At 34.7% G+C, this 15,067-nt stretch overlaps 1 protein-coding gene across 1 annotated transcript; it reads right to left on the bottom strand.

The window, feature by feature from the left end:
- Positions 1-1,419: 1,419 nt before the first annotated feature.
- Positions 1,420-14,425, bottom strand: LOC145664988 (transmembrane protein 186). The gene is made up of 2 exons (XM_081732162.1): positions 14,023-14,425; positions 1,420-4,363 (listed from the first exon to the last, which is right to left on the bottom strand). The coding sequence occupies exons 1-2, from the start codon at positions 14,037-14,039 to the stop codon at positions 3,703-3,705; spliced, it is 678 nt and encodes a 225-aa protein (XP_081588288.1). The 5' UTR covers positions 14,040-14,425; the 3' UTR covers positions 1,420-3,702.
- Between the last annotated feature and the right edge of the window lie 642 nt (positions 14,426-15,067).

Raw genomic sequence — 15,067 nt, 5'->3', positions numbered from 1 at the left:
CAATTTTACACATCCAGAATTGAAAACTGAAATTAAGAAACCGACTTATTAATTAGCAATGTGAATGTTAGCACAAAAATAAAAAAGCAACCATCGGAACTGCTTGTGTATAAAATAAAAACGACGACCATAGGTAATCACGGTTTTCTTAATTCAGTAGTGGTGGTTTTACAATATCCTCTGGGTTCGTTCTCATAAATTTGCATTTTGCAAAGTACGAATGTTAATACACACAGTAGTACTAAACAATTGTCAACGTAACTTCCTTCGTTTTTAAAAATCCAGTAAAACTTCCTTGTTTTTGAAATTTATATTCTGGCATTTCCCATAATGTACTTCTCACTCTTTAATTGGTTCCCATTATGGCAACGTGGTTCTTATACTTCCAATTTTAATTAGAACTCCAATTGCATTATGCCTCATTGATACATGATGTCAGTGGGATATTAAAAAATAATAATAATACGCAACAATGCCACTATGCATCAGTATTGAATAGCATAGAAAAATCGTCATGATGGATGCTCTGTTAACGCCAGTATGCAGTTCTTATACAATGACTCAATCTTGAGAGGCCTGTATAAATCCTACCCATTTGTATTACATTTTTAAGATACTGTACAATCAAAGGGAAACATTAAAATTGTACTTTACCCCCTCTTTTTTTTATTATTATTATTATTAAAGCAAAAGATCCAATATATTTCTATCAAAAATTTTCTTGTATGCTTTATATTCTGGAAAACTGCATATAGTGTAGCAAAACCCCAACTATCAGTCAACTCAGTATGATGTTCTGATTCCGTAGAAAATACGAAAACCCGGTTTAGGGGACGTTCAAAAATTGTGGGGCCCCTGATCCAAAAACTAATTATTGGCCAAGATCGCATTCTTTTGATCCTTTTTCTCTTGATCTTTCTCCATCTAGGAACACGACAAATTAATTGACAGGATCATTCACAACGTAAAAAGTGTAGTTCCAATAAAATTTAGAATATTCACTATCCATGCTGAAAAATAAACTAAATTATATTTTAATTTATTCCATTAGAACCGTTAAGAGCTTATCGTCGTCTGTTCCATCCTGCTATCATTATCGTCTATGATAGTTTGTATTTTATGCCTATGTTAGACTGAGTCTTAAATTTATTATAACCGGTTACACATTTTATTAATTACTATTTCATGAAATCTTCTGTTGTATTTTTTTCTATATGTTGTGCAAAGGATCATCCCCAGTCTTCCTGTTACATGGTTAGTTTCCGTGTTGGTGTGGTTATGCCTGAAATTCTAATTGGGGTGCATTGCGAGAGGTTTTTGTATCTCAAACTAACCAACTCTTTCCTATACTCCTAATAGAAGACTTAGACAACATTAATTAAACTTGGTAATTCTAAGGCATGAATAAAAAGATACAAGTTTCAAATGTGTGATTGATTTAATGTTTCTGATTAGTTATATGGTGTTTGGTAATCGGTTTATGTGTAGAGACATTCTTGGCAGTTGACAGAGTTCTTAAGCACATACCTCCGTTTGTTATTGAAGATATCGTCCCACGACTGTCACTCGAGGTCCAATATCAGCACAAATCCTTAATTTGGTTGCGATTTACAAAACAGCAACTCTTCCAAACTTTATCTGATGAAGACTATGATGTTTGGAGTCTGAAGACAAAATATGTTTCCAATTTCCCAGTTACATCGAGAGTGTCAACGATATAATGTCTGGTCACACTTCCCTATCCATGAAATATTGTGAGATTACATACTATTTCTTTTGCTGAGGTTGTTACCCAAAGTGCCGTAGAACCACGCCATGACCCAGAAAATCGGGTTTATGTACAAGTCGGAATTTAGTCCAGATGAAGAAATCTGTCAACGCAAGATTTACATAATGAGAAAGTTCATTATGTAAGTCAAACTGTGTTCAGCACATAAAACGAATTCGCAGACAAAATTATATAATAATTCTTAACATTTTATAATAGATTTTTGACCTAAAATTATGTGAAGGAATCTTTTCCTTGTTTTGTTCATCTTTGACAATTCGTGTTAAATTTGAAATCAAAGTACAACAGGAATAAAAACTTTATAAGTGGCTGGTTATATTGGTTTAGATAGGCCTTCCTTCCTGAGAATTTCCTTGCTTTAGCGCAGATGTATCACACAAACGAATCCTAAAGCTTTTGATTTTTATAGTTTTGGAAATTAACTTTTTGCTTTTCCTCCTCTGATGTGAATTTCTATCTAACCTTTTCTTTAAAAAAATATATATATAAACTCTAAACATAATTATTGGAATTCTTTTTTTTTTTTTTAAAAAAAAGAATTTTATAAATATATTTTCTACAGTTCAGGAAAACACAATGCGAATTTTATTCAGAAAGAAAGAATTCTAAATAAAATGAAATCGTTGAGTTTAACGTCCCAGATTATGCCTTGTAGACTAAGGGAGACGGTTGATTAAGGCAAATGAATGATGATGGTGTAATGGGAATGGGAGGAAACGGAAGTACCCCGGGAAAAACAATGGACATGGTGTTGTCCACCACAAACTTACTTGGCGGGGATCGAACCAGGGACCTCATCCATCAGAAGTAAGCACTCTACCAGTGAGTCATCGTGGCCCCAGAAATAATTCGAGAAAAAGTGATACTAGTTAGAGAAAAAAGTCTTGTTCCCGCACAAACGTTATCAGGTCTCCGCGTCTCGAAGCAGTCAAGTTTGTTTTGGGTGCAATAATTTATGGTACTATTTAGATGTATTCACGTTTGTTCAGTAACTATGAGCTCATATGCTGAATACAAGGAACGAGAGAGAGGGGGAAGTGGATGATGAAAGAGTGAAACGTAAAACGCAAAGAAAAAAATCACATTGTCTATACCAGACAAAAAAAAATGTTGGTTTTAAATTTGTTTTTCGAAAGAAACAGAATCTTATAGTTTCTTTTCTTTATTTACATTACGTGTATTACATAATACATACGAAAATGTTGAATTAAAAATACGCAATTACATACTACATCTCAAAGCAAAGAAAGCCCATGTAGTGTTTGTAAGTTATTTTGTTTACTATTTTGTGATAGGTTACGGGTTCAATTTCATATGAAAGGGAAATGAACAAAAGCTTCAATCAAAATCTACTCCCGATTATTCGAGACAATGTATTCTAAAAAAGATTCACAGTTGTTTTATATGGAAATATTTAAAAGTCTGTATCATGATAACCAGTAATATAGAAACATGCAGTTTACACATAGGTGTTGGGGGCACGGTGATTCAGTAGTAGAACGCTTAACTCTGGTTCGACCCCCGGCCAAGTAAGCTTGTGACGTGTCCATGGATTTTTTCGGGGTACTTGTATTTCCTCCCACCTTCTCATTCCACCAATTCTTAAATCATCATTCACTTGCCTAAATAATTTGTCTCACTTAGTTTAAAATGGCATAATCGTGAGGCATTATACTGGAAGATTTCACTTTATTTCACACGTAAGTGTTCATAATTCATTTTTCTACTTGTTAAAGACCGTAATTAATATAGTAATATAATATTTCTAATATTGACAACACTGCGTTAACTGCGATTGAAAAAAAGAAGCAGACAGCCCGTTTAAGGCTATGTAACTTATCATTTGTCCGGATAGACAAAATAATTAAACACACATCAGAAAAAGAGCACAAATACATTTATTTTATTTACATCTACTTCAGCTTCTCTCCGAAAACAGTTCTGAAGGCTTCTGAGTCTGTGATGGTTCCGAATCTTAAACTATATTTTAAAGTTTCGTTGGTTGAATATCTTCTAAATAACAAATACACGTCGAATGGTCGTGTTTCGGTTTCCGATAAAGGCATAACATCATCTACAGGCATTTCAATGTCCTTTCGCTGTCCCCAATACGTCAAATACGCTACTTTCACCGTTTTCCCGTCCTTTCCTAAGTACATCAAACCAATAAAATTATTGAATAATACTCCCAGTGTATGAAATATTGCACATATCACTGCGGCAGACACAGATACTGTGAAAACGTCTTCCAGGGTTAATACGTCAGTCAAATATAAAGCTGCACTCGAGGGAACAATAGCAACTGTCACTATACTTTGATACAACTTTAATCGCTGAACTAGTCTGGCAGGGAAAAGGTATTGGAACCGGTACATTATTTTAAAAGGTTGGTCCTTCGTCACTTCATGCGTCACTGTAGAGATCTGGCGTTTCTTCAGTCGGCTGTGGCAACATTTCTCAGCACCACTCCACGAAGTAAGATGCAAGGAAGGTAATACGAATGGAGTGTTATGAGTACACTTTATGTGAAAGCTTTTAGTCATTAATTGTATGAGAGTACGTCTGCTGCAGCACCTGAAAATGATAATAAATAGTTAATTACTGTTAAAATACTTAAAAATATATAATATTTTATTACTATAGAATTCAGATACTGGGCGCACAGGAGAAATACTCATAATAGTTGTACCTTTAATAAAATCCTATGTCTGTGAAGAAGCCAAAGAATTTCGAGTTCTACGGGCTCCTTCTTGTTCATAAAAGAGAATAAAACACATTGGGTAAAATCTATAAGGTAAGTGAATGTAACAAACCAAAATGCTCAAAAGAAATGTAACTTTTTATAAACATATATATTTGAAAAAAGCAAGCAACAACTGAACAGCCATTTGGTTCGAAAAGCTTCGACAATTTTCTTTCTGGTACAATTTTATAAAGCAAGAATATTATAATTCCAGCAGAAGTTTATCGTTTCCTGCATTTCCGGCTCTTAAAACTTTAATGTGAAAAGACTGAAAAGGTAACGAAAAAGAATACACAAATGTATTTCCACACTCACCACTACCTTACAGAATATTTAACGTGATAGCATTAATCTTTTTTAAACAATATTAAAAATGCGTCGATTACTTTCTTTAAATAAATACCTTGGAGAGATATGTGACGTTATGTTCACGTATTTTGCATTAATAATAAATTGAAACACTTTCTATTAACTAGCGCCATAATTATTCCACGTTTCGGATTTCTAAGTTGAAAAAAAATTAACGAGCATGTTTTCCCTATATACAGGAATATTTTTTACTTAAAACTTACGTTTAATTTTTAAAAACAATTGAATGTGATTGTACTGAGTTAAACATATGCAGTGCAATCGGTTAATGGATGCTATAGGATACATTTTTTCTTTATAAATTAAAAATAAGCACCGATTTTCTTCGCTAATATATGCTATTACTACATATTTAATCATTTCATTTATTTGCCTGTTTCATTAGCTTACAAAACACGAGAAATTCTCATGTAAGCATAACAGTTGTCAATAAAAAAAAATACATACAATAGTGTCAAGTAGCAGAGGTATACATCATACTGTACCTATGCATCTTTGTAAAATACAAAACCATCTAATAGGATATATCAAGTATATAAAACATGACAATTTATATCGTAATTAGGTAATCGTTTGTACCACATCAGGCAGGTACTCACGAGTATCTCTTACCAACTCTTCATTTAATGAATCATTTAAATATTCCTTAATAGTATAACAGCAAGTAGGTTAAATAACTTCTTACGGAAAACTAACATCAGTCATATTCTTCAAGTACATGGGAAGTTAATTATACAACCTATCACAATTCATACACAACACATGGTTTTGCTTATATTAGCATATTTTTGATGCATCACAAATATGTCACTACCTTGTCTTGTATTATGGCTATGCACATTTTTTTAAAGGTAAAAAGATGCCTGCATTGCACAGTAAAAAGAATAGATTTATAAATGTATAAGCTGGAAAGTGTTAAAATTTTTACATGTCAAGTTTGTGCGTAATCCGAAAATTATTCCAATCGCTTTCTTTTGCAATCGGAAAGTACTTAAACTATTTTCGGCAGTTCCCCCATGTATTATTCCGAAACTAATTTATGAATTAAATTTGGCGTAGTAAAAGCTAAGAAGCTTCTCTCGACACAATACCTTGAAATGTGTCTAAGGCAAACCACACGCTACTTAGCTTCTTGTTTAAAGTGGGGATGTAAGCAGACCATGAAAGATCATCACTTATCGTTAAACGTAAAAGCTTTGTTATGCATAAATACAGTAATAAGTAAGAATGCACAAGGAGAGTAAATGTAAGAATATTAAACAGGTAAGGAAACAATACGAAAATTGTGTTTCTAAACGCACTAACAATTTACACTATATATCTATTAAAATGCTACAATAGCAATAAAAGCGCATCAGCTCCAACCTCTAACTTTTGATTTCATACTTTTCACTTACGGTTATGTGTGATTTCACGTTTATAACAGACAAATATTTTAAAGTATGTGTACTTTAAATAAATTACTTAAAGAGAGATTTTTTCATAAAGTTTATCCTTTTAAATTATTGTTCAAAGCTTTGCATTTTAATAAGCTTTCTCCAAAATAAATGTAAATGAATTGTGCTGCCATCTTTGGAATTTTTTAAAACTACAAGTTTGTGGACGTTTATATGTTTGTGGCAAATCCTTTCGAGAGTGAGATCTCGGAAACTACAGACTCTAGAAAGATGACGTTTTCACTGATCGATTGCAAATTTTGCGTAGATTGTCCAGTTCTAACTCAATATTTAAAGAACATGACCATTATTTCTTTATTACTCTTTTACGGGTACTGGAAGTGTTGAAATTAAAAAAAAAAAACATCATATCCTACCCATTATACATTCCAACACCACACAATTGTATATGGGGGTTGCATATCTCTCTAGGGTTTGTTTCATAGCCAAATTATAATGAAAAACGAAGGATAACCATTTCTCCAGTTTAAGTTGAATCTTTATTGTTTGGAGTGTTTTGCCCAATGAACACCATATATCACTGACATTATAATTGATTCTATGTGTAATGTATTAGCTTATTTTAAAATATATAAAACGATAATTATGCCTGTTGTTGTGTATGGCTGCGAAATATGGTCGCTTACTCGGAAGGAAGAACACAGATTGAAAGTATTTGAGAACAAGATCCTGGGACAAATATTTGGACCCAAGAGAAACGGGAATAGGGAATGGCGGAAAGTTCATAACGAGAATCTACATAATTTATACGATTTATCCAACATTGTTAGGGTCATCAAATCTGGGAGGCTCAGGTGGGCAGATCATGTAACGAGGATGGAAGAAAGAAAAACGCTTTCAAAATCTTAACTGGAAGACCAGCCGGAAAACGACCATTAGGAAGACCTAGGCGCAGATGGGAGGACAATATTCAGATGGGTCTCGCATAAATAGAAATACAAAGTAGAAACTGGATCCAATTGGCTAAGAATAGAAGTCAGTGGAGAGTTTTTGTGAACGCGGCATTGAACCTCCTGGTTCCATAGGCCATAGAGTTAGTTTATGTATTTGCTTATTACATACTGCATGCAAGAAGAAAGAAAACACTGATCATACATGAATTAAAAACTCCAACCGGAAGTAGGGTCAAATCTTGCAAATGGTGCGAGATATTGAAAAAGTAATCGAAAAAAGTCCCCTTTACGGTATCTGTCGCCGATTTTTATCAAGACGTCTTTCACTTGTGTCTGCATAGGGACATGTACAGATGTGAGGAATAACAAGGTGATTCATGCTCATATGTGAATGATGCGCTGTGTAGAGAGCGCAGGTTCAGCTAGTCTATATATTAAAATGCTAGGTTTATATGCTTGTCTCCAAAGAAAAGTTTGTACCCGATCCTTTCGACAATGAGATCTTGAAAACTACAAGTGCTTGAAACGTGCCGTTTTCGCAAGTCGGTTCCAAATTTTGTGTAGATTGTCCAGTTTTAATTGAATATTTAAAAATCATGGCTATTATTTCTTTATTACATTTTTAAGGGTATACTAGAAGTGTTGAAATTTTTAAAAATCATCATACCCTATGAGTTATACATTCCAACACAACATTGTTGTGTATAGGGGTTGTATATCTCTCAGGCGTTTGTTTTATGGGCAAATGATAATGAAAAACGAAGAATAACCATTTCTCCAAGCTAAGATGAATCATTATTGTTGGGAGTGTTTTGTCCAATGTACAACATATATCATTGACATTATAATTAATTGTGCACTTGGTTACTAATGTAATGTATAATGTATATTTGCTAACTACATACTGCATGCAAGAAGAAAGAAAACTGATCATACATGAATTAGAAACTCTAACCGGAAGTAGGCTCAAATCTTCCAAACGGTGCGAGATAATGAAAAAATAACTGAAAAAAATCTTCCCTTTATGATACTCCTTGCCGATTTTTATCAAGACGTCTTTCACTGTGTCTGTAAAGGGACATGTACAGATATTGTGAGGAATAACAAGGAGATTCATGCTCATATGTGAATGATGCACTGTGTAGAGAGCGCAGGTTCAGCTAGTTTTTTTTTTTTTTTTTTTTTTTTTAATTAAGAATCTACATGTTCCGCTGTATTCATTAAAATGGTCTCCGCAATTTGAAGTTATTATTCCTGGGAGTAATTGACAACATAAGTTTTTTTTTTCCCTGCCAGCATAATAAATCTTGCATATAGGTTCATTACATATAAAGAAAAAGAATCTTATTTTGCAATTTGGTTACTGATATTACTTATGGATTATTATTATTTTACGTTAACTGTATTTAAATAATAGAACGCTCATCTCTGGTGCGAGAGGCGGTTCGATTCTAGGCCATGTAAGTCTATGATGGAAAACATCGTGTTTCTGAGTCGTCTTGATCTTCCACATTCTCATTCCCGAATTATTTCATAATGATTCAAGTTCAAAAATCATGTCCCCTTTAGCCCAAAGGGCATAATCGTAGGAGATTAAATCAAAGATTTTTGCAATCTAACGGAAATAATAATTTTACGTATAATGGATAAACAAAAATAAAATTTTCCATCTTAGGTCGTTACGTAAGATACTACTTTCAGCTGCAACTGCAATTATGGTAGTGAATAGTTCAATACAATTTTACCTTCAAATGAGTATTTATTTGCATGTAGTGTACGAGTGGCAGTCAAAACGTTTCCGGAATGATGTTGCAGTTCCGATATTAGAGGATCCAATCATATAAATCTTTAAGGTTAACGTCCCACGGTTATGCCGGTTAGGCTAAAGGAGATGGTGATAATGAGAAATGAGTGAAATGGTGGAATGAAGAAAGTGGGAGGAAACGGGAGAACCCCGAGAAAACCCACGAGCACGGTGTTTGTCCACCAAAGTCCACACGGCGCGAGCTGGGATCGAACCAGGGACCCCAAGCACCGGAGGTGAACGCTCTACCACTGAGCCACCGCGCCCCCTGGATACTGTATTTAAAAAGAAAAAAAGTCTATCAGTTAGTAGGAAAAAGACAGACTTGCAAAATACATCACAAATGGATCTTTGAACATTCTATTTTATAAAATTAATATATCGGTATTATTGAATGGAATTGCTCCAATATTGCCCCTTTAGATATGTACGTAACTTGTTCATCTATGATTATTGTATACTCAGGTCAATCGCGTGGGCGGGGCGACCGGAGCAATCGCCCCGGGTGCCGCGACAATAAATAAACAAAATTCAAGTAATTCAGATTCTCTTGTCATCTTAGTAAATGAATTCTTTTAAAATTTAATGTATATTCATATATTTTATTAATGATCAGGCTACGGCTAAGTAAAATTACCGGTAATGTAAAACATCGTCTAGGATTATTCAACTGGAACCCTCTCCAGTACACTGTGAGAAGAGTTTTCATCTTGGAAATTTGACCGAGATCTGCTACTACTTACTTCTTATCCATAACTGAAGAAACTTCAATAAAATTCAATAACATTTCTTTATTCCTATTCCGTCCAAGAAATGCTCAGGTAATAGACATATTTACACTCAACAATGCCCCAGGAAAGACTTAATTCATTGGCCATAGTAGCTATTGAAAATGATGAAGCCAGAAAGTTAGATTTCAAGGAAATATTGTCCACATTTTCTCACAGAAAAGTCAGGAGAATGCCATTTAGTGTTCGAATAAAGTATGTACCTGTATATGTCATTATGCAGTTAGTTTTGCTCACTTCTATTGTAATTTATTAGTATTTTTATGTTATCATTATATGATCTTTACACTACATGTTTTGGAACAACGTATCGTTAACTTCGTCTCGCAGTACGAACATTAACAAACCGTACATTTTGATTTTGAACATAAATTATAAATGTAGGATTGAATTGAAGGAAATACTCACAAATAAGTACAAACGTCACCTGAAAAAGTTACTTTAGTTACCCAACGCTATGATAACTTTACTGAAAAAATTATGTTAATCGCAAGGAAAGAAAAGTTTATTTTGCTGGATTTTAGCGAAAATCAGAAAATCACAAAGTTTTTGTTATCACTTATACATTGGGCTTTAATATTTGTATCGTTATTTGTATAATCTATGCTATTTTTAAATCTAGGAGTACAGAATAAACTCTGGTTGTTTTTCATAACTAGTGCGGGGGGAGGGGGGTTACTGGCCCGGTCGCTTACAACCCACGCGACGGTCCTGTGTGCACTGGTTTTCTTACGGAGTCTTTTATGAGAATGATGCTTAGATTGTGTTTTATGTTACCTTACATAGTTGCATATCATTAGTTAATCTGAATTCTTATTAATTATTCCACCTTTTGGCAGGTCCTGTGAGTAATGAGTTTCTTAGATTTTTCAACCTTCAGCTTCATCTTTTAACTCCCAATAGTTTCTTCTATTTTTCAAATCAGCGATCAACGTGTTCTTCTTCCTATTCCTCGCTTCCCTTCCATCTTTCCTTCTATGGCGGTATTAAGAAGACAATTCCTTCGCATAATATGTCCAATCCAATTGGCCTTCCTACGAAGGATGTTGGCTAAGAGCCTTCTCTTCTCCCCTATCCGTTTTAAAACATCTTCGTTTGTTACTCTCTCTGTCATTTTATTTTCTCCATCTACCTTCAACACCATATTTCGAAGCTCTCTAAATATTTCTTCTCTAACTTTCGCAATTTCCAATATTAAATCTGCTACTTGAAATCGAAGATCAATAAGGTCAGATACTCACTGACCATCAAAATCCTTAGAATTTTGGAGGAATACATAAAAGGTATGTATGACCAAAAGAACCGCCCCAAAGATATTGCAACGGAAGAGATGGATGATGAGGAAAAAGGACACAGTATATTGAAAAGTGAAGCAGTACAAGCCATCAAAGACGTGCGAAGAAGGAAGGCCACTGGAGACGACGATATACCAGCCGATTTGCTCAAAGAGCTCCTTCGTGGCTAAGTGGTTAGCGTACGCGCCTTTGGCGTGGGAGACCCGGGTTCGATTCCCGGTGGGAGCTCATGTGGTTCGGATTCCACGTTAATCAGTAGGTCCACGTCTCATATAGCCTCGCTGCTGAAAGGGACGCTTAACTAAAATCAACTCAACTCAACCGATTTGCTCAAGGCATTAGGGGACAATGCAATGAAAGTACTGACTGCACTTATTAACAAGATCTATCTTAGTGGAAAATAGCCAAAGGATTTTCTTGGTGCTACAATGATTGTATTACCCAAGAAAAAGCAAGCAAAGAAGTGCAGCGATGACAGAAGCATTAGCCTTATTTCCCACTCTCGAAAGATTATTCCGCGCATACTGAACACAAGTCTGGAAAGTAAGATAGAAGAATATAAATTTGGATTTCGGAAAGGAAAAAGGCACCAGAGATAATACCGAGTTGATGAGAATTATATCAGAACTAGTTTTTGACTTAAAAAAATATATAATAATAATAATAATAATAATAATAATAATAATAATAATAATAATAAAGTTGTGCTTGTGCTTCACTGACTGGCAACAAACTTTCGACCCGGTCAATTGGACCAAACTTCTGAAAGGGAGCTGGAGGGACCGACGATTCATTCGCAACCTGTACATAGGACAAGTGAAGTTGTGCTTGAATAAAGGAGAAACCAATAGTCTGAAAATTGGAAAAGGAGTCAGACAAAGGATGTACTATGTCCCCTTATTATTCAACATTTCCACTGAGTGTTTAATGAAAGAAACATTAATAGGAATTGGAGATTTCAAGATTGGAGGGCAAATCATTAACAAAATCAGGTATGCAGATGATATGGTTATTATAACTAGAACCAAAGAAGGACTACAGGAGATAATTGACAAAATTGTTGACACTGGAAAACCATATGAAATGGAAACCAAAATCGAAAGCCATAACAACAGTCAGAGTAGAACAAAGAGATCGATAATTTCAAGCATTTCGGAAATATTTTGATAAGAGAAGCTTACTATACCAACGAGATCAGGTAAAGAATTAAAAATTCCATGTTAAAAACATATCGTGCAGGTTTACTTTTGGAGCACTACTGGAAACAATTGTTGAAGAATTATAATTCTTTCACTAATTTATTTCTTATTGTGTTCTAAATGAATTGCCCTGCACGACATGAAAATATCTCACTTGGCATAGATAAAATTTGAGGGGGCCATCAGAAGTAATTTTTGAAAAAGTACAATTATCTCACGATTTGTGTAAGTGTGGCGTCCGGATGTATGGCATAAAAAGGCATCACCCCAACAGAGAGTTCTACCAAATTTTGACACATTTCTTATATTTTCAGGTCAGGTTAGAGCTTTGTATTTCTTTTAGCAGAGCATATACTAAATGAAAAAAAATGAAATGAAATCTTTGAGTTTTACGTCCCACGGTTATGCCGGTTAGGCTAAAGGAGACGGTGATAATGAGAGATGAGTGAAATGGTGGAATGAAGAAAGTGGGAGGAAACGGGAGAACCCCGAGAAAACCCACGAGCACGGTGTTTGTCCACCACAAAATTCACTTGGCGGGGGCTGGGATCGAACCCGGGACGCCAAGCACCAGAGGTGAACGCTCTACCACTGAGCCACCGCGCCCCCCCATATACTAAATGAGGAGCTCCATTACTACTTGCAGATTGTCTTCAGGAGTACTCACTCTAAATAGTGTGGAAGTATGGCATAAAAGCTACAGTGCGTAAAACGAATCAACTTGTGCTAGGTGGCCACTAAGAAGCACGAATGCTATCTAACCGAGTCAAAGCACGAGCGCAGCTGGGAAGCCCGAGCCGCAGTGAGGGGGTCGTCCGTAGGGAGCAGGCACGTCAGCGACGGGAAGTATATGCATAAACGAGGATAGTGGAAAAGCAGAGTTACACATGCAATACTTTCACAATCACTCAAATTTCATTTTAACAAATTGTGCACTGACAGTAATTAGTTATATTCACACTTTCATTCCTGTATGAAAAATATTTCATATCGTACTTTTTCTATAAATTTATTTGGTGGAACCGTCTGCTCGAGTAAACCCCATAAAAAAAACTACACTAGAAAAACACAAACAAATCTGTGCTAGGTATCCATAAAAGCAAAGCACGAATGCTATCTAACAGAGTGAGGGCAGGGCAAAGCTGGGAGCCCGAGCGGAAGCATGTGGGTGGGGCAAAGGGAGCAGGCGAATCAGCGACAGTGGCTATATGCGTTAGCGAGAGTAGTAAAAACAAGTAAGTTTTGACAATGATACGACTTTCAATGGCACTTATTATAGTTCTATACTAGTAGTGCTCCACTTGTAAAAAAGAGCTTTTATACACCGTGCAGAAATACATCGCCGATGGATAATAGTATCTAATATAATCATCTTTCATATGCATTCATTTATTTTATCCATCATAAAGCACTTGTAATGATTTTACACTAGTACTCCTACATTTGCAAACCTAAAATACTGGTGTATTACTTTGTATTTAATTCTATCGTTTGCAGAAATCTGTTCTTTATTACTATGTCTATTCATGCAAAGTATTGAATTTTACCTGTAAATCTTCCAACATGTGGTGCAACAAAAGTAAACCAGCACCTTCTATAGTGCAAGTATAATTAATAGCTGTTCAATGAAAATGACCATGATAAGTACAGCATGCTCCTCTCATCACTAATTAAAATATACTTACTTAAAAATCTTTTCCATATCAAATACTGTATTTAGTGTTCCAAATTCTTCTTTCTTTCTTTCAAGCAATAAAACTTCACTGCCTTCCTGTGCGGATATGTAATATAGACGTTCCTTGCACTTAGAAGACAGCTGGTTCCACAGACTATAATAAAATGCTTCTTCTTCTATTCTTAATTCAAAGCTTTTATATGAACAACGTACACAACAGTAGATAAATGTCGACAAAACTACGAGGGCCTTATGCAGAGTCGTTTTGACATCTGATTAAAGCCATACTACGTTGATGACTAAAAAGATGGTTATAAACATTGTATTCAGAGTCTCTGATTAGAACGTAGTATTGGACGAAGTTAATCCTATGTGACTAATTAATTTAGAGCAGAGACTAATCTTTTACATACGATTTAGTGTGCGACACAACATTTCGTAATTCATGTATTTTCATTTTTACAAACGACGCATGCCCTGATCTACTTTTCCGTAGTTGCCACATTTATTTTACTCACCGATGCATTGGGGTTAAATAAGTTAATCATACCGAAATTATCATTTTAGTTGCACTCAAAATTGACTCTGCTGAATACCAAAAAGTGCACCTTCCTTAGTAAAGGGTTAGTATGCTTACTAACTGGTCCGTGACTAACCTTCGATTAACGAATTCTCTCTGAATACCGCCCCCGAAACATTTGTGTAGCAATTGATTATAAAAACAATATTGGAATAAAAACGTGACAGTAAAACTGTAAAAGATAGAAAAAATGATCACGTGGGCGAACCAAATTGAATGAATCCGAATAGTTTGTCATAATTATAAAATCACACGGAAGTGGGGCGAATTGAATTGTTATAAGATACACAAAAATTCGTTAATATAAGAATGATTAAAATGGAGAAGACGACCGCTCCTAAAAAAATAATTAAATATAATAATAATAATAATAATAATAATAATAATAATAATAATAATAATAATAATAATAATAATAATGGATATTAAAACAGATTGGATTTCAAGTAGTACATTTTCATTTAGATTTGGATAC

This window comes from Thermobia domestica, chromosome 11, assembly GCF_964235325.1.
Source record: "Thermobia domestica chromosome 11, izTheDome1.hap1.1, whole genome shotgun sequence".
Taxonomy (NCBI): domain Eukaryota; kingdom Metazoa; phylum Arthropoda; class Insecta; order Zygentoma; family Lepismatidae; genus Thermobia; species Thermobia domestica.
Note: the sequence above shows the minus strand (reverse complement) of the source record. Positions and strands in the feature narration are given on the sequence as shown.